Genomic DNA, 18,113 nt, shown 5'->3' with positions numbered 1-18,113 from the left:
CCACAGATTATGGATCCAGAATCCAGCAGGAGACTGTCCACATGCAGATTACACGGTGCTACCCGCAACAGCTCTTTTTGTGATGCGGCCAAAGACCCATCAATAAGTGAAATGAGTGAAATGACTTTAAGCACTAATAAACTAACGAACAAATTCAAAGAGCTAACTGAGTTCTTGGAATGAGGCTGTAGCCCTAAGCATCTTGCAGCATTGATCTTGTGTTTATTGTTACTTACAGACAGTTCTGCCAGAACACCTTGTGTTTTCTTTAGGAACCAAAATGTTCCCTATATTTCACGGATTATTCCAAGCAAATCTGAAAAGACAGACTGCCAGAGCTAAGCAGCAACTTCAAATGACACAGGGAAAACCCAGAAGAAACAAAAATTATTTGAAATGTGAAGTTCAAATTATAAACATACATGAACATAAAGAAAGTTCTTTATATTCACAGACTGGTAAAGACAATCTGTGACTGAAAATGAAACTGATACGTGTCACCAGTAACTACATTGCTCAGAAAAGAATGAAGCTCAGAGATATTGATATCCTCCATTTAAATAAACCTTTGCTTACCTTGCCGTAGCTCAGCAGGATTATCCTCACCAAGACAACGTTAATGTGAGCACCCAGGGACTCATCATGATAAATTTCATTAACCTGCAAAAGAATTCAGCACTTTAACCACAGTTCTGGCGACAAGTACCGGTGAACACAGTGACACAGCAGTACCTTTTGTGTACTGTCATTACACCAAAGATCACTTTATGATCCCATATAGGATGGGGAAAATTCCACCAGCGCATGAGGGAATGTTTGCTTTTTTAAACTGTGTTGTAGTATCTCGACAGGACGTAATTCAGGAAATCATTTAAAATCAACACATCATCACAGACTTCACATTAACAGGTATTTAAGTGCCAGTCAAAACAGACCTACAGGCACCATGGTGCAACCTACACGCTGCGGCTGATGTAACAGCCACTGCTGCTGAGCAGGAAGAGTCCAGCTCCTCCCTGCCTCGTCCCAGCTGCCCGTGCCCACCAGAGTCCAGAGGACGGCGACCCGAGCAAAACCCTGCACAGCTCTGACAGGACAGACAAGGAGGAAGACGGACAAGAAGGACAGTGGAGAAGGGAATGAGGGAGCAGAGGGACAGGACTGCTCTCTCTCTCGCCATTTGCTGGATCGGCTCAGCTGCACCCTGCAACTCTCCCATCTGGGACCTATCACATCACACCCTGACGGGAGGATATACCTCGCTGGAAAAGCACGGCTGGCCACATGGGCTGGCCTTATCGTGTGTCAAAACTCATCAGCGTTAAACTCTGCAAGCAGAACAAAAGCTAGAAAACGCCAGCAAATTAAAACCCGTCTTCTTTTCTTTTTATACTAGAGCTACGTAACTGAACACACACACACACACACAGGGAAATCACCCTAGGAACACTGAAAACTGTAAATATTTAGAGCAAAGAATGAAAAGTGGATGCATGAAGATTACTTAGGAAACACTGCTACAAGCAAGCTGGGCAAATATTAACCACTAAAGAAGCTGATTTAGGTACTCAGTGATGAAGACTGCATGAGACTCAGCCAAATGGCAGGGGTTTAGCTTTACAAATTAGAAGAGGCAGATGAGATTCCCTGCAAGGCAAGTGTCTTTTCTAAAACCTCCTCCTCCTGGTAACGGTTGCACCAAACTAGATTGCTTTGCTGGCTGGGCCTAAATTTAATTTATTCCTACAAAATAGATTCATTACTGTAAGCTAATAAATAACTTTCAGAAAATCCTTCATAAAAAACATAGTAAATAAGGTCCTATTTCTTCAACCAGCCCTAGTTTTCATGACCCATCTTTTATGTCTGTAAAAATCATTAAATACATCAGTGCAAGTTTTGCTGAGCAATCCCCACTACCATTTTAAAGTGAATTTTAATTCATTTTATCTGCATTTTTGGCTATAAGAGCTTAATCTTATGTCTGGTGAAAGTCCAAGTTTTCAAATGTCGTCAGCGTTCTGTGCTGGTGTTAGGAGAGAGCGTGGCTGAGCCAGGAGCACTCACACCCAGCATCTGCCCAGGAACTGCCGCGGGATGCCCAGATCCGGGCTCACTACTGGCTGCTGAGTAGATTCTTGGCTGGAAGACAGTGGGTGAGGAGCCCATGGCTAGGGCTGGCTTCAGGGGCCACTGTTGTCATTGCAGTGTAGAAGCAGCTGATCTGTTCAGATATGCCTTGGAAACACCACCTCTGGAAATTAGATTATTTATTTCCACACCTAAATAAAATATTAGAAGACTAACTACATATTCCTGTATTTTTTTAAAAAAATAATCTTTTACTTAGGGGACCATTACTAAACACAGACACAAGACATAAACACGCATTTTTCTTTACAAAAAAATTCTTTCACCCAGGAAAAAGAGCCTTGCGTGTTGTCAAGAAAGGCAAGGGTATCAATTTGCCTCACTCTTTGTGTAGTGGGAAGAGAGCACATGCATCACGGATATGAGGCTGAAATAAGCTGTAAATTACCTGTACATGAAATCAGTACTGAACAAAACCTCCTGTGTGTAGAGGACAGTAAACACAGCATGTAAGTAAGTATTTAATTAGCTCATAAAGCATAATCCAAATTGCTGCACACCGTGCTCTCATTAACTTCCAGAATTTAACCTAAGCCTCTTTTAACAATAGTTGAGTAACAGAAAAACCGTATCGCTGCTGCATGCCAAAAAGAAACTTGGCTGGAAAATGTTGACGAACAGAATCGAAACACTGTTTGACTGTTCATGCAAACGACATCTAACAAACAAACTGTGAATGAACGGAAAAAAAGCATAAGCACTGTAAAAAGCTCCTTGGTTCTCTTGGGATACTGCATTTTCTACAAGACAGTGGGTCAATTCAAAGCTCTGGGTCTTGGTTTCATTAATAAGGATGAGTCCAACCTCCCTTCACACAGCAGCTGAGTTGAAACCCCCGTGCCTTTCTCTAAGCTAAACTGTGGCTTTACTAGTCGTGTCTCACTGCACATCGATAACACACCGAAATAGATGATGTTCTCTTTTTTTGGCACCTATTGGGTTCAGGAAGTTACTAAAGATATGAGATCCAAGGGACTGAACGTTGTGCTCTCAAAGGTTCATGAAAAATGCAGACACCGAAAGGGCCTCCAGAATCCCCAGCTCAGAATCTCCACATTTCCACCTGTTCTTTCCACAGGGGAGCAGAGTCAAGCTCATGCAGATCATTGTACAGGGCACAAAATGACCAGCCGACCTGTGGAATCTGAAAGCTCCAAGCTCTCATCCAACACAGCTGCCAAAATGTTTGTTTCAAAGCAGAGATAATCAGACAATGTTATCTGTCATGTTATAATCGCATACATATATCATATATGATCTAATCACATACGTTCAGGTGTCTGTAAAATAAATGCACACAGGTGTGGAAATCATTACAGAGTACTGTTCCAGCATCGCATCTCCATGTGCTTCAGCAGGGCATCCTGGATCACATCAACGCAAGAAAAATCAGAGGATGTCCTGTTCTTAGATCAGTAAGTCTAAAATTATGTAGCTGCACAGGAAAAGAAAGTACAGAGAGACCGTCCCCAACTCACAGCTCCTGAACTGAAGGCAGTGAATGCATTAAATCTTCTTAGATGTCCTACAGTGATTCAGCATTTATAGAGGGTGATGAAGAAGGCTGGGTAAACCTCAAAGAATTCAAAGCATGGTAGAATACTGTAAAGAGACTTTCATCAAGCTATTGTAGTTCACAAACTATTTTGGGATAACTTTGTTTTATTCTTCTTGGATATTTCAATCAAAGCAAAACATGCATTTCTATTTAAAGTTTCTGTCTAGAAATCAGGCTGGCACAGACTGGTGCTACATAAGAAAAACAGAGACTTTATTTATCTTTTAATTCTGTCTCCCTCTGCTTATTTTATAATTCTTCTGCCCTGAGTGAGTTTCAAGTCAGCACAGTAAATACATAGAATACATCAGAAAAACCCAGCTAAAGACAAGCTAAGCATCTGTGAAATGAATTACGCTTTGTAAAAGAAGCACTCCAAAGTTTTTATTATTGAGCAAAGCGGGGTCCAATCCCAAGTGGTAATAACAGCCTGCAGTTTTGTTAGTCTTGGTGCAGAGCGGGCTACCTGCTGATAGAGCTGGCAGGGCATTTAGGGAAAGTCAGGTGGTTCCCCGAATCTCTAATTAAAGCAATGCGCAATAGGAAAAAGAATAATCTGCATATTTTGGCAAGTCATTGGCAAACTCATTCATGCAGTCTGAAGGAGTTCCCAGCCTTGCAGAGTTTTGCTGTGCAAAAGACAACCCACTTCATCACAACACGGCTCCATCCCGCTGAACCATAAATCATCAGGGCTGAATTCATCCCCTGGCGCACCCTCCGTGGCTCCGCGCGTTGCACCGTGTGGTTGGGTGGGCACCGCTCCCTCTGGCTCCCTGAGCACACACCCCTGACGGACATCAAATAGTTTCAACCTCTGGCCACCATCATCCTCAAACGGATCTGACCCAGCTACAGCAGCCATCGGAGGGCACATCCAACCACTCAGAGAGGGCACGATACACAATGTAGTTTACGCATCTGGCTTTTCAGCCACCATGAATTGCTGATCCATCCAACACAATTAGCCCGCTCTTTGATCACCCAACATCCTTATGTAACTGCTGTGGCAGAAACCACCGATGGCTACGTGCTCTCGGGCAGAGCAGGGACCATGTGTGAATCCTTGCCAGAGCCATAGCAGAGGAGCTGGAGAGCATCAGCGCCTTCCCCACGGGATGGCAGAGCTTCTGGCAAGCCATTGTTTGAGTCCAGCCCGAGATGCAGCTCATTCATCAGATCATAATTATCTGCAGCAAAGCCTCGGTGCCTGGTGGGCATCCAGTGATTGTCTATTTCTGTAAGAAACGGCTGTTCTGAATTACAGACTAGGAACCAGAAATGTCATGGTGGATACTGAGCACAAACGTCTGTAATCTGACCCTCCCAAAAGCGTTCTCCTCTCGCTTTATTCTTCCGTGTTCCCACTTCAAACATCACTATCCTCTTCAATTTTCATCACCTCCTTTATGCTTTTGAAGAGCCCAAACTAACATTTCTAACATTCCCAAAGCTTCATCTTAATCCCTGAGGAATAACATTACATTAATTCCTCCGGTGGATAAACTATGGTCACCTAGAAAGTCACCAGGAAAAATCCAGGGCTCCCTGTCTCCCTTTCTAGTCCTTGCAAGGCATTTCCTCATTTCCTCAGAGAGGAACTCTTTTTTTCAGAAATCTTTGTAGAGCGTTACAAGGAAAAAAGAATACTGAAAGCATACAACACACATGAAACTTAAAGGTCAGACTGTGATCTCAGATTTGGAAAACATCTATCATTCTGCTCAAAACCACAAGCAACAGGCAGTCTGAGAAGAGCTTGGCAATGTACATTGCGAAACGGAGATACGAATCTGGCATTTTCTATGCAAATATGAGTCCTGATTTACCTTCCCTGGTGTGAGAGTCAGTAGATGTTACCAAGTCCAAGTTAGCTGCTTCTGATCAAAATGAAAAACATTCCCCAGAGCAGATGTGTTGGCAAGGCACTAGGTAGCTTCATGTTACGGGTCTCTATCTCATCTTCGACTGCAACATTGGCTTTAGAAAGGTCATAGACTTTGTTTTCTAACTTCATGACTAATTTATTTTTCTTAGTTCCTCCCTGAGGCTCTTGGAACTCCTCATTCTTGCCCACAAACCATTGCCCTGAGAAGTTTCTCTAAACATTGTAAATCACTTTGCACCAAAAGACTCAGTACTTTCCTGAATTACGGTCTCAAGATCACTTTAATAAAATCAACTATGGTATCATAAAATAATTAAGCAGATTCTTTTATTATATTACTAAAAGGGATAAGGGTGGGGAGTCAATGCAATAAATATAGTGACCTCTTAAAATCTAAGTGGTTTGGTTAAGAAAAGCATCCAAAACTTGAAAGCTGATACTAATTACCCATACTCCATCATACAAACCACACTGCCAGAACTCAAAATCTCCTTACTGCAATCTTTACAGCTAAAGTTCATCTGGTATTTAGAGTAAAGGAAAAATTTGTCTTTTAACAGTAACTACCCTCTACCTTCAGGATGGTACCAAAACCTGGGTGATGCTCTGTGCTATGGCCATCAGGGCATCAAGGCACATTCCAGTGAATAATAACCAGCAATGCTCACCTAATTCATACTGGAAATGACCCCCTCATGAGCGGGTATTTCCTGTGGGACCTCCCAAATGCCCAACCACTAGTACAAGTTCCGCTGTGGTATGGCAACACGGATAATGAACAAAAATAATCTCCTGAGGCCTCATCAGAAACTCTTCATCTCACTTGTCACAGCCACTGGTTTATAATGAACAGCCTAAACATGAAGTTAACACACGTATATCCAAATTCTCAAACGAACTAATAGTTCAACTACGGTCAGCTGAAGTTCCTCAGATGAACAGAGCTGAACTTGCATTTGTTATCTGTGAAAATTCTTAGAATTAGTTCAGATCTGAAGTGTACATATTGAAATGAGCCAATTTGAAATAATGAGTATCGGTGCTTATAAATTACTTATTTTTTTAAAATCCAGTCAATTCTACACTGCTGAAATATCCTTCCCATTTTAAAAAAAAAGGTTTTTATTTTAGAAAGCATGATTCTGAATACAGGGTGTACCATTACTTCGAAGTATTCAATCATCACTTTCTTTTTAACAGCTCGAATTAGACGTGCTTTCAGGTTTTCATCCAACCGCCAGTTAGAAACCAATGGCATTTCTGCCCTCTCCTCTCATTAGGGACCTGCTGTTCTGTACCTGCAAATCTTCATCCCTCATCAGCGAGAGATACGAAAGCAGAAATTTCATCTGTAATAGTAGTATCACGCACATCCTATTACAGAGGACAGGTAACATATTCAAAAGTGCCTCAGGGCCACAATTTCAAAGACGTGTAGTGCTGAAAGATGCAGGTGAAAGACTCCGGGGACTTTCCAAAGCCCCCAGCTGCATAACTCCCATTGATTTTGATTATTCAAATGAGAAGATGTTTAATGTATTTGCTTGGGAGCTTAAGTTTCACTTAAAGTCTGGGAGAGACATAATCCTAATTTTTAAAACTGATTCTCACTGATTTCAAAGGGAGATTAATGACCAAATACGCAGATAAATCCAGCCCAGAGTGAGGCATAAATCCTGTTTAGGGTCTATGTCTGAAATAACGGCAGTTAAGTAGCTATCTCTTTGAGGAGATGGGCTTTAGCATCACAAACATTTTGGCCATATATCCATTACACAGATGCAACAGAGGCCAACCCCTAAATACTGCAATATCTCATCTTTTACAATAAAGGAGATTAAAGACTTGCTGTTGAAAATTGTCAAAAAAAAATAGACATCTACAGACAAATTCTTCAAAAAAACATGCAAATATGACAATTGCCAGCATTAGAAAATGAGGTACTTGAGGAATTGAAGGAAATTGCGGAGGAAGAAAGACAAAGGATACAAAAAAAAGCTAAAATACGGGCCTCACTGAGAAAAAAAACCCAAAACAAAACACAATTTGAAGAGGCACATAAAAGTTGAAGACTTGAAGTCAAGACAGATGGAGCCAATGCATTTAAAACCCTTTGCAGCTGAGTTTACTTTATGAGACTTTGCTATTTGGAATGACCAAAATATTGTGAGATTACATATTCCACCTCTTTAGGAAGTTTGTTTTGAATATATCCATCCAGGATGTGACCTTAAACACAGGATTGTAGAGGCTGAAATATTCACACTAATCAACACTGCAGGGCCAGCCAGGGAAATGCACTGGCCAGTCTCGGGTCAGCTGCTCTTCCACAGCAGGCAGCAAAAGGCTGAAAACTATTTTAAAGTGGGTTATGAAATGATTAGAGAATTTCAGCCACAGGGCTAGCTACCATCAACACTGACTTTAGCAAAACAACACACACTGAGCACCCTGCTCCTCCTCCCCAAGCGTCCTGCAGTGAAATCCTTTTGTTTCCCAAGGAAAAAGATAATTTTCCAATGCCGCGTCTAGCCTTGTGCTTTTCTAGTATTTCCAAACACTTGCATGAGCAGATAAATTCCCTGGGACTTTTAGCTGCCTTCTCGCTGAAATTAAATCACCTTCCACGTTCTTGAGTAAACTACAGAGTTGCAAGATACCGCCCAGACCTCTCTCTTGTGTTGCAATGCTCCTGCATGCTATAAATACATAGTTAATTTGTGCAATGTGTGGGCTCACGCTTGGAAATGCAGAGGACTGTGCAAGCTAATATCCTTCCCAGGAAAAAAACCAGCATGACGTATGAAAGAAAATGGGTCGAGCAAGAGGCAGCCGAGGGTCTCTAAAGTGAAAACAATGGCATATTTTCCAAAGATGGACTGAACGTCCTGACAGTGCCGAGCAGAAAACAGAGAGGATGTCAAGAGAAACCAGAGTTTTTGTATGAGGAAACAACTGGAGGATGAAAAGGGGGTGGCAAGAGGCCGAGCTCACTGCGGCGAAGCGGCTGGCGTACAGTCAGGCGATACGTGGCTGCAGCCCAAAGCGTTAAAAATCCTCTGGTGTCTATCACCATTTGTTTGGGAGTGACTTCATTTCCAAACTTTGGGCTATTCAAGCATTTTCAAGCTATTCAAGATAGCCAGGACTCCCGGCCCCTGTTTTTTCTCACTTTATGGCTTTTAGGTGTGGACTGTAACACAGCACTTCAGCAGCACAAAACAGATTTACTGAGTAAGTCATTGCACTGGCCTTGAAAAAATATATTGTTTTGATTGGGTCAGTGCTAGGGTTCCACCCAAGATCCCCAGGAAATGTTAATTAAGGACAATTGCTCACGTCATCACGCACAGGGAAAACAAGCAAAGTGGGGAGAAGCAAACGTGCTCCAAATTGCCCCTGAGAAGATGATGTCGTGTCTCCAGGAGCCTGAACATAAGGGAGGATTCACCTGGGATTTCTTTCATTTTTGGAACACATAAATTCAACTATCGGATTACCCTCTTATCTCCAGTAAATACTTCCACTATTATTTTATTTACTTACTATCCATTCTTTGATTTTATGTTTATTACCTTGTTACCATACCAAGCTCATTGATTTTGTGCTTATTGCCTTGTTACTGCATGAAGCTAATTGATTACATCCATAAAACCAGCAGGATAGACACAATCTGATGGTTATGGTAGGTTCTTCCACCAGATTTAAAAAGACAGGTGGAATTTTTTTGTAGCTGTCTCTTCTTTTTCATCTGCCCTTGGACCCACGCACCTCATTAGAAACATACAGTGTACATGTGAGCCCTAACAGCTAGAGACCCCAAGGCTTCTAATTTTGGGTCCATTTTCTACCAAAAAAAAAAGAAAGAAAAATTACTTCAAGGAGGTAGAAAAGAGGACAATGGGGATTCACTGTGTGAATTTCAGCTTGGAGATCAAAGCAATGGTCTACACAGAAATACGCCTTGCATCAGTCTAGCAATGAAGGCAAGAGCTGGAGGAGGTGCCAGGCGGAGTTACCCACTGAGGGGAAGGAGAAGTTCTGCATGGTGATGTCCCTCGATACGACACGGGCCCCCAGCTTTGCCTGGTATCCGCAGTAACTACTCTTGCCTCTCTACACTGGAGCACCGCTGGGCAGCTGCAAACAGAACTGGCCACCATCACCCAACCCTCTGCTAAAACCAACTTTAGAATCCGGCTGGGGTTTGAAGAAGGAAAGCACAGTGATGACTGCCAAAGACTACCCAGAGCCTCCTCCAGAGGCCTTGGGGATTTCACATAGCTCCTCGTGTTTGGGCACAGGGCGAGGGGCACATCCTCAGCCCCCAAAAGACGTGTTTCTACCTCAGGTCTCCCAACAGAACAACTACTGCCTATAACAAGAGCTGCTTCAGCCCTGTGGGTACGGTTACACAGGCTGCACTTTCCAAACCACTTGCAGAGACAGAGTGTTTAGGAGTTGTTATTTCTTACAATTTGTGTGTTGGATGGTTTGCTAAAATTAGGAAAAAGTATATTCCAGAGCTGGTACATTTATGGGTTCTTTACCATTACTGTATATTTTAATTCTTAAAAATAGATTTAAGTGACATAGTAAGTAAAGGGTCCTGTTTAATCTATTTCAGCCTGTTTGCCACATTCCTGGTTTGGCCTGTTTGGCTTGTTAATTTAGAGATGTATAAAACCATCTGTTTCACTGTAGACTTTGTTTTAAGCCTCAGAGGAAACAAACCACACAAATAAATGAAATTCACTATGTCATTTCTGTTAGAATATATGTATTTACAGCCATCACAGCAGATATTAAGTACCCTATAACTCTAATGTTAGTGTAGGTTTTTAACTATTTACAATACTGTTATAAAAAGTCAGTGCAACTGAATTTATACCACACAAGGGAATTTCTTAAATTGTATTCCACCTCTCATTTAAAGTGAAAAACAGTGACATTCTACATATTGTTAAAAGAATACAATAAAGAAAGAAAAAAAGCAAGCTTCATAATTAAAAAAAAATATATCTCAGTAAAAATTCATCCCAGGGAAACATACCTAATAGCTTGGATTTCCGCCCATATATCTGCCTCTGTGGTTTGTAATGCCAAGAAGTCACCTACAGGTGCTCATCCTCTTGACATGACCGCAAACTTCAGCAGTCCTACTCTCTTTGTCAAAATCAGAGCAGACTTACTCAACAAAACCTCACTAAGACCACACATTCATTGAACCTAAAGTTTTTATAGAAGTGTGTTTTATTTATATACTCCTGTTCCACATGAGAACGAGGAGGAAGAAAGCTACCCCTGAATGAGTTGCCTATGAAGGGGGCTACAACTCACCTCCATTTTTTGGCTGGAAAAATAAAACATACTTTGATTTTGATCTATAAGAGAGATGATTTTTCAAAACTTGATTCTTTTCCCACAAAACAGAGTCCTTGCTTAATGACTGGGGTACTAGAGGGCTGGTGTGCTGATATTTAGAAAGAAAAAGTGGTTCTTTCAAATATTCTCTAGTGTCTTCTTTCATCACTACTAGACTATATAGTCTGCTGCATAGACTACGGTTCTGAAGATTAAATATTTAACTATGGAAACCTGAAGATGTCAGTCATGAAGTAAATACTAAATCAGTTTCAGAAAGTTCAGTGATATACTGCGTAACATTTTACTGCAGGGTGAACAAGGAGTAGGTAGGTGGCCTGGGACCTAAAGTGGTTGTTGAGGAATCAAAGAATTTAACTGGGAAGTTTAAAAAAGGTATAAGACAACTGAAGGTTCTAACAAAACCTTCTTTTAACACACTTCTCCAAACCATGTTTTTCAGCAGGGAGCTTAGATTAAGAGAATATACAGGTAAAAAGTGATGACTTCCAAGAACCTGAGCACCTGACCCTTCGCCCTCATCCACCAAAGCACATAAGTTGGGCTTTGAACACTCAGCTTCTTCCTTGGCCCATTTTTCTTCTCTTCTTTCTCCCCTTTAGGCTTTTCTGAAAGTGGCCTGGATTTTCCCAGAGTTATTTTATCTCCTGCCACAAGAAAGATCTTTTATGTCTTATTCAAATGGCCAAACCAACCCACATTCACTGTCCTTTCAGTGCCTTCCCACCGCGCAGTTAGCGGGGTTGTACTCACAATATTCATCAGGGTCAGCAGGTACTTCTGAACATGTTCTTTCCCATGGAACTGAACAACGGAGTCATCAACCCCCAGAAGGACTTCAATGTTGTAATCGTCCTCCGTTGCATGCCGTCGATAGCGCTGCCTCGATCTACGCACCCGGTCTCCGATAAAGCTCAACGCGCTGTCGAGACTATCCAAGTTAGTGAGGTTAGCCGCTGAAATCAAACACACAAACAAGTTATCAGCCAAGAGAGGTTCAGGCTCAGGTCTCAACTAAGCTGGCACAAATTGGAAACAGCAGCGTTTGTAATGTTCTGGGTGTTATGTAACAGCATTACTATCACTTAATGTCAATTAAAAGAGACCTAAGTGAGAGAGAAATCTGATCCCAAAAAGATTTTTACTTTGCAAAGTAAAAGCAATACTTTCTACAGAACACTGTTGCATAATAACTACAAGGCCAAAAGGAGAGCAAGTCATACCAATGTCTTGAAGAGAAGAAGGTAGCCATTTGCATAAAATAACTGTCGCTTAGAAGTACTTGTAACAAAAATTCAGGGGTCTTGTCCTACCCAGGATGTGCTCCATTCCAGAACTAAAGATAGACACCATACTTCAAAATCTGATCTTACTGCCCAAAGAATTCTTTTTCAAGGCAAACGCAGTTGCCAATGCAGCCTTTTTCTATCTAGGGAGTAACAAATTAATCCCTCCCACTTGAACACATCAGCTCCTTTCCTAGACGCACACATGCAATTCAACAGTAGCAACACAGATCCTCTTCATCCTTAAAACCCAGAAGCGTATTTTAGATATTAAATTAATTTATTTATAGCTACATTCACAATTTTTTAATTGCTTTTCACCCTTCATTCCCAATTTGCCATGTCAGTTTACATTACTGTATGTTAAAGACCAAGGTCCAAGAGCAGATACCTTTGTTTCTAACCATTTCTAATAGTCTCTGTGAAACGAAAAGCACATTTTCTGATAGGGCACAATACAACTAATGTGGCATCTACCTACTAAAAATTAACATAAAATAAGGAATCTTGAAATTTCACCCTACAGAATAACAATGATTAGCACAAATATTATTATCATTTGCATTATAAGAGCCCTGGAAGCCCCACCGAGAACCTCTCAATTTCAGGGAATGTCGGGAAAAGACTTGTTCAGAGAGGCAAGAAAGGCGGCAAGAGCCCTGTGGATTGATGAAAGGCTCCCGGTTCACAGAAACATAATAGGGAGCAAAGGGAGGAAGCTAAAGCCATCACCTTCAAAGCAGAAATATGAAAAAAACCCTCTTGGAAATGTTACAAAAGTGGATTCTCCATCTTCATTTATTGAAGGTTTCACATCAAAACTGGCTGCTTGGGAAGGCATGGATGAGTCACCAGATCCCTGGGCTCGTTACAGGAATGTCTGTGCTCTTGCCTTCATCAGGTCCTGGGCATCACGCAGCCTGAGCAAAGCCCCCACAGCCCCAGGCCACGGTGACAACAACGCACCGACCCGGACAGCCTCCGGCTGCCAGAGGGATGCACACCCTGCCCCCACCGCAGCGTCCCCCTTACTGCCCCACGCTTCAGGCGGTGCCTCGTTTGTGCAAAGCCCGAGGTGTGAGATGCTTCTCTCCGAGCCTCCTAGAGGAGATGTCCAGTCAGAGGACAGGCCCTGAAAGACACATTTGCCTGGGCAGCCTTCTAGCATTTCCCCACCAAGCTCCAAGGGTGTGCTTGTCACAAGACCCACAGCCGCTGGTCACCGCCCTGGTGAACTCCCCTTGCCCCCGGGCAGACAAAGCCCCACACGCTGGTCCTGCATTCCCACGGAGCCACAACGTCCTTCTCCTGGGAAAGCAGCGGTCATTGCGGCTAATAGGTGCAACCACCATGTTCTCACTGCCAGCCTCAAGGCTCTCAAACAGCTTCTGCTCCTGGGGCCGCAAGTTTTTAAAATTAGTCCGGCCAGAATCCACAATTCAGTGTGAAAAATCAGTCTTCACGCAGAGCCCAGCTGTCACTCCCAGCGGAGGGGGAATGGGTCTGGCATTGCGGCAATGGAGAGAGTTCTTTCTCAGGGCTCAGAACAGGCTCCAGCCCCACTCACGGTTTGCTCCACTGGGAAAGCTTCAGTGATAATCCTTGCTAGCACCCAGAAGTAATTACCCAGCTGTCACAGCAGGCCCAGGGGATTCGCTATGGGATTGTGGGGCAATCATACATTCATGATCTATAAGGCAAATTGCAGTTATTGTAAAATTTGTCCATAAATCTTAAAAGTTCCCTAGAAAAGTAAGACTAGGCTGGCAGGGGCTGCAGGTCGTGTCCTCTCTCTGCTGCTCACCAGAAACTACAGTAATCAGCAGCAAGGTCCAAGCTATCAGACCTGCTATTGCAGAACAGCGGGACCGGGCAGGCGGGGAGAGGCTGAGCCCCGCTGGCTGAGGCTGCCGGCATTTTGGTGGATGGCTGGTTTTTAAGGTATCTGGAGCTTTTGTGCTTTCATTTCTTTCCCTTACGTGTCAAAGTCAAACTAAGTCCTAGCGTGGTATCTTTATTCCTGTTGTGAGGAAATCAGCCAGAGGCAAAATGTGATCTTACCTTCCTGCATTTTCCATCCTGCAGTGAAAACTGCCTGTCTTCCCTTCTCTGCTCCTCACTTCATCACTGTCACACTACAGCCCTTACAGTCCTGCTGACTCCTGAGAAAAGTTATCAGGAGGTTCCCTGAGAGTCATCTCGCTGCCACTGGGTACAAACCAACTTCTTGAAATTTTGCTTGGAGCATAACAATACCCACATTTACCTTCATCCCCTGAGTGTTACCCCTGCAACACAACATGCCTCTGAGGCACCGACCCCATGCGCGTGCCAGCTGCAGCAGCTTCAACCAGCACTGAAATCATCCCAAGATAGGCTGCACAGCTCAAAGCATTTACAACAGTAGCTGCAAGACTTTAGACTTTTGCTTCCAATCCCAACTTCCCACCAAGCGTCCTCCCTGGAGGCTCTATTGAGACATGGCCTGACCACACATTGCACAGACTCCTCCTCTGGCATTGCTCTGCTTCTCAGTCTCTTGCATGATAAACTGTTGGATTTGATGGTCCATGCTGTGCTATACACACATTGTATGTGCTGCTAAATGACAGTTACATCTAATTCAAGTTAATATCTATATCCTTCTGCAGAGAAAGTGTAATATCTATAGTAAAATGAGAAATCTGCCATGTTTTGGCATCTCGACTTTCCTTAGTTAACATCAGTAGCTTTGTTGTATCATTGCACTGCTAACAATATGCTAGAAAAGGTCAAGAGAAAACTTCAAAGAACTAAGACACCAAACTCCTTCCCATTTTCCATATTACCTTCCTCTTGATTGCCCCTGCACTTTGCACAATAACATCCCAAAAGTCATCTCAAACTGCACTGTGCTTTACTAAATCATCCCAAGACCTCTGCATCAGATGTTCATTTTCAGCAGTTTTGCCAAATCAGTGCATCAGCCACCAATTCTTGGTGCCAACTTTGTTCTCCATCTCCCAAGAGCAGACACTTGGCATTTGCAGGGGCTAACAATAGTCTGTGTTGAAACCTTCTCCTTGCTCCCGCTAGGAAAAATCCACATTTGTGACAATTTGAAAATTAACCACTGAGATACAAGGTTGTATTTTTCTCTTCTGCCGGTCATCCAGAATAATCAAAAGGACAGCAGCACTCTAACAGTTCAACCCAAAATCTCTCAAAAAGCCTCTTTTTCTAAAGCCAGCTAGAAACTCATTGATATTTCAGTGATCTTCTCCTAGCACTGCAGACTGTCTTCCAGTGAAGGAATAAAAACTGATCAAGTTGTCTATAGAAGGGAAATCTGCACTTCTGGTTTAAGCATAAAATGAGAAGCCAGGCAGCCTGGCTCGTGCCCCTGACTTGGAGAGATTTTCCTCGCAGTGCTGGGAGATGCAGAAGGCAGCCGAGAGCTGGGCAGCAAAACTGCCGGGGGGGAAACGTCTGCACAATCCCACCTGATGCTGCAGCCTGGAGGGGTTTTTTGGGTGTCCTCCATTTTTGCTTGCAGTTAATGCTGCAGGCAAGTGATCCTAACTGCTTCTAGGCAGCCAAGTCCTCGTCATTTGCTGACTCAAGAACCAGACAACGTCCCCAGCTGTGACAGCCCCAATGATGCATTAATAAATGCAGAGTACATTGAAACTTAAAGAGGACAGGTCTTTATACCGTGCAGGTGCAAACTGCTTACAGCATTATACATTATAAAAGACCTCTCTCCTCTGCTCCCTTCTTCTGAGCAACGTGCAATATCCCATTTTTTTACCCAAACTGTTCCACTTTACAAGCTGGTGTTTTACTTTTTGTGTCACCTCTACCTGAGCTTCCATTCTCGCTGGGTCTAGAGGTCTGAACACCCAGCACCATGCGGCATCACGCAGCCTGGCTCCCATCCTCAGCTCTAGGACAGGGAAGACTCACACTGATACAAACATCGGTTTTACCTTCGCAGGCCTTCAGAAGGATTCTCCATCTGTGACAGTCTGGGATGTTTGACAACACCTCATTTTCTGAGCATTTTTGCCTTGCTCATTAATCTTTGATATCATGTGCTTTACAGAAGCCTAATTACATGACATCTCCTGATTCTGCCTTACCTATCGTGGCAGGCAAAGCTCAAACAGATGCTGTGATTTACTGAAGCATGAACACGCTGCCTGCCACGAAAACCGCCTCTCCCTGTGTTTTCTGTCACTCCCTTTAGGACATCTACCAAAAGCAGAGTTGCTGGCTTGTGATCTTGTTTTGTTATTCCATGAGCCCTTTCAAAAAGGCTCAGGGAAATACAGCTGCACTTGCAGTTCTTAAGGAGTCCCTTACAAAGCTACTGTACTTTAATAGCACAGGCTTTAGGGTTCCCCTGTCTCCCAGCAGCAATATTGTCCTAATAAAGCAGTTTCTAATCTTTTAACTCCTCTTTCTGATAGGAGAAAGAGCACTTTCTGGCAAGCCCAGAGTAGACCAGGACAGGCAGCTGGGAGATTGAACTGCACGCCACGCTCATGGCCATCATCCGCGGCTTGTCAGCACAGCAACTCACTGGAATTTCTTTTCAAATCCAAGCGTGCAGCATCCAGACCGGCCAGCCACCATTTCAAATGCAGCTTGTTTGCTTTTGCCGACACTTCATCTGTCACGGCAGGAGCAGACAAACAACTGAGGCAACCGCTGAGCACCTGCTCTGCAGCCTCGCAAGGATCAGCGCTCCTGACACGCCGTTTCGCCGCTCATCTCCATTCTCGGGACGCGCTCCTGAAGGGAAGCCCAGTTTCCCATTCCTTCACACAGCTTGTTGAAAATCACCAGATTTTTTCTTGGGTTTTTATTTGGTATCTGCCCCCGCCCAACAGCCACTGGTGATGCTGCTCCGAGCCCGGTACCTGCCATCGCAGCGCAGGCGTAAGGCTGCCCATCCCTTGGTGCTGCCAACGCAGGAGGAGCAGCCCGTATGGCAGGGAAGCAGGAGGAGGCAGAGTGGACTCACTTTAGCTCTCAGCTTCCCACTGCTCAAGTACATCTGCACCTCTGGAAAAGTACCAACCGCCCTCGACAGCTTGACAAAGAACGGCTCTTCTGGGAATTGCGCTTTAAATCACAAGTCAGCTTTCCCAACCGCTCCCGGCCACTCGCATGCTGTAGGCTTCTGCCGTGTCTGTCCTCTGTGATCAACTGACTCCCCAATTAGCCTCCAATTAGTCTGTTTGTGTATTCTACCAAAGTCCTCGTTTGTCTTCCATGTTAAACTGAAGCTCAACCTGTGGAGGCTGGAGGCACAATGAACAGTCAACACACCTTGTTTTTTTATCCCCAGGCACTTTTTCCTCCCATTTTTAAGTTCCTCAGTTTGGGGTTTTGCTTTTCATTCCATTGCACAAAATCACGCCGTATTTTGTTCATTTGCTAACCAAGAGCTTCTCTGATTTTTAAATTTTTTAAAAAAAATTATTTCTGCTGGTTTAACAGCCCTGTTCACCTTCCTTTTTGCTTCCCATTTTGTTTTCCTCATGTCCTCTATTTGCCTTTCTTCTCCCCCTTCACCATCCTGCTCAGCTACATGGGCCTTTCATAATTTATAAATCCTTTTCCTATATTAGTCTGCTTTTGGACCCTTTTGCTATAGATCATTCAGAAGAAACTGGGTAAATCCAGCAAGGTGAATTAAAATGGCAGAGAGCTCCTGTGAGGTGAAAGCAAATTGAAAATGATCTAAACAAGTGAATCAAATCACACGCAGTGCACTGGGTACATGATACAAAGTTAGCCCTGTTTAGAAGGCATCCCCAGGCGGACGGTGTCTAAACAGAATTTTAACTTGGAGCTC

General features: G+C 43.4%; 1 protein-coding gene across 1 annotated transcript in view; it reads right to left on the bottom strand.

Moving 5' to 3' along the window:
- ADAMTS2 (ADAM metallopeptidase with thrombospondin type 1 motif, 2) overlaps positions 1–18,113 on the bottom strand; it is a gene marked incomplete at its 5' end in the record, with an annotated part of 109,685 nt that overhangs the window by 42,481 nt on the left and 49,091 nt on the right. Inside the window, 2 exons of the mRNA XM_009877351.1 lie at positions 577–660; positions 11,736–11,938. Of these exons, the coding sequence (XP_009875653.1) occupies positions 577–660; positions 11,736–11,938 (287 nt within the window). The remainder of the gene's footprint in view (positions 1–576; positions 661–11,735; positions 11,939–18,113) is intronic.

The sequence above is a fragment of the Apaloderma vittatum genome, unplaced genomic scaffold, assembly GCF_000703405.1.
Source record: "Apaloderma vittatum isolate BGI_N311 unplaced genomic scaffold, ASM70340v1 scaffold571, whole genome shotgun sequence".
NCBI lineage: Eukaryota > Metazoa > Chordata > Aves > Trogoniformes > Trogonidae > Apaloderma > Apaloderma vittatum.
Note: the sequence above shows the minus strand (reverse complement) of the source record. Positions and strands in the feature narration are given on the sequence as shown.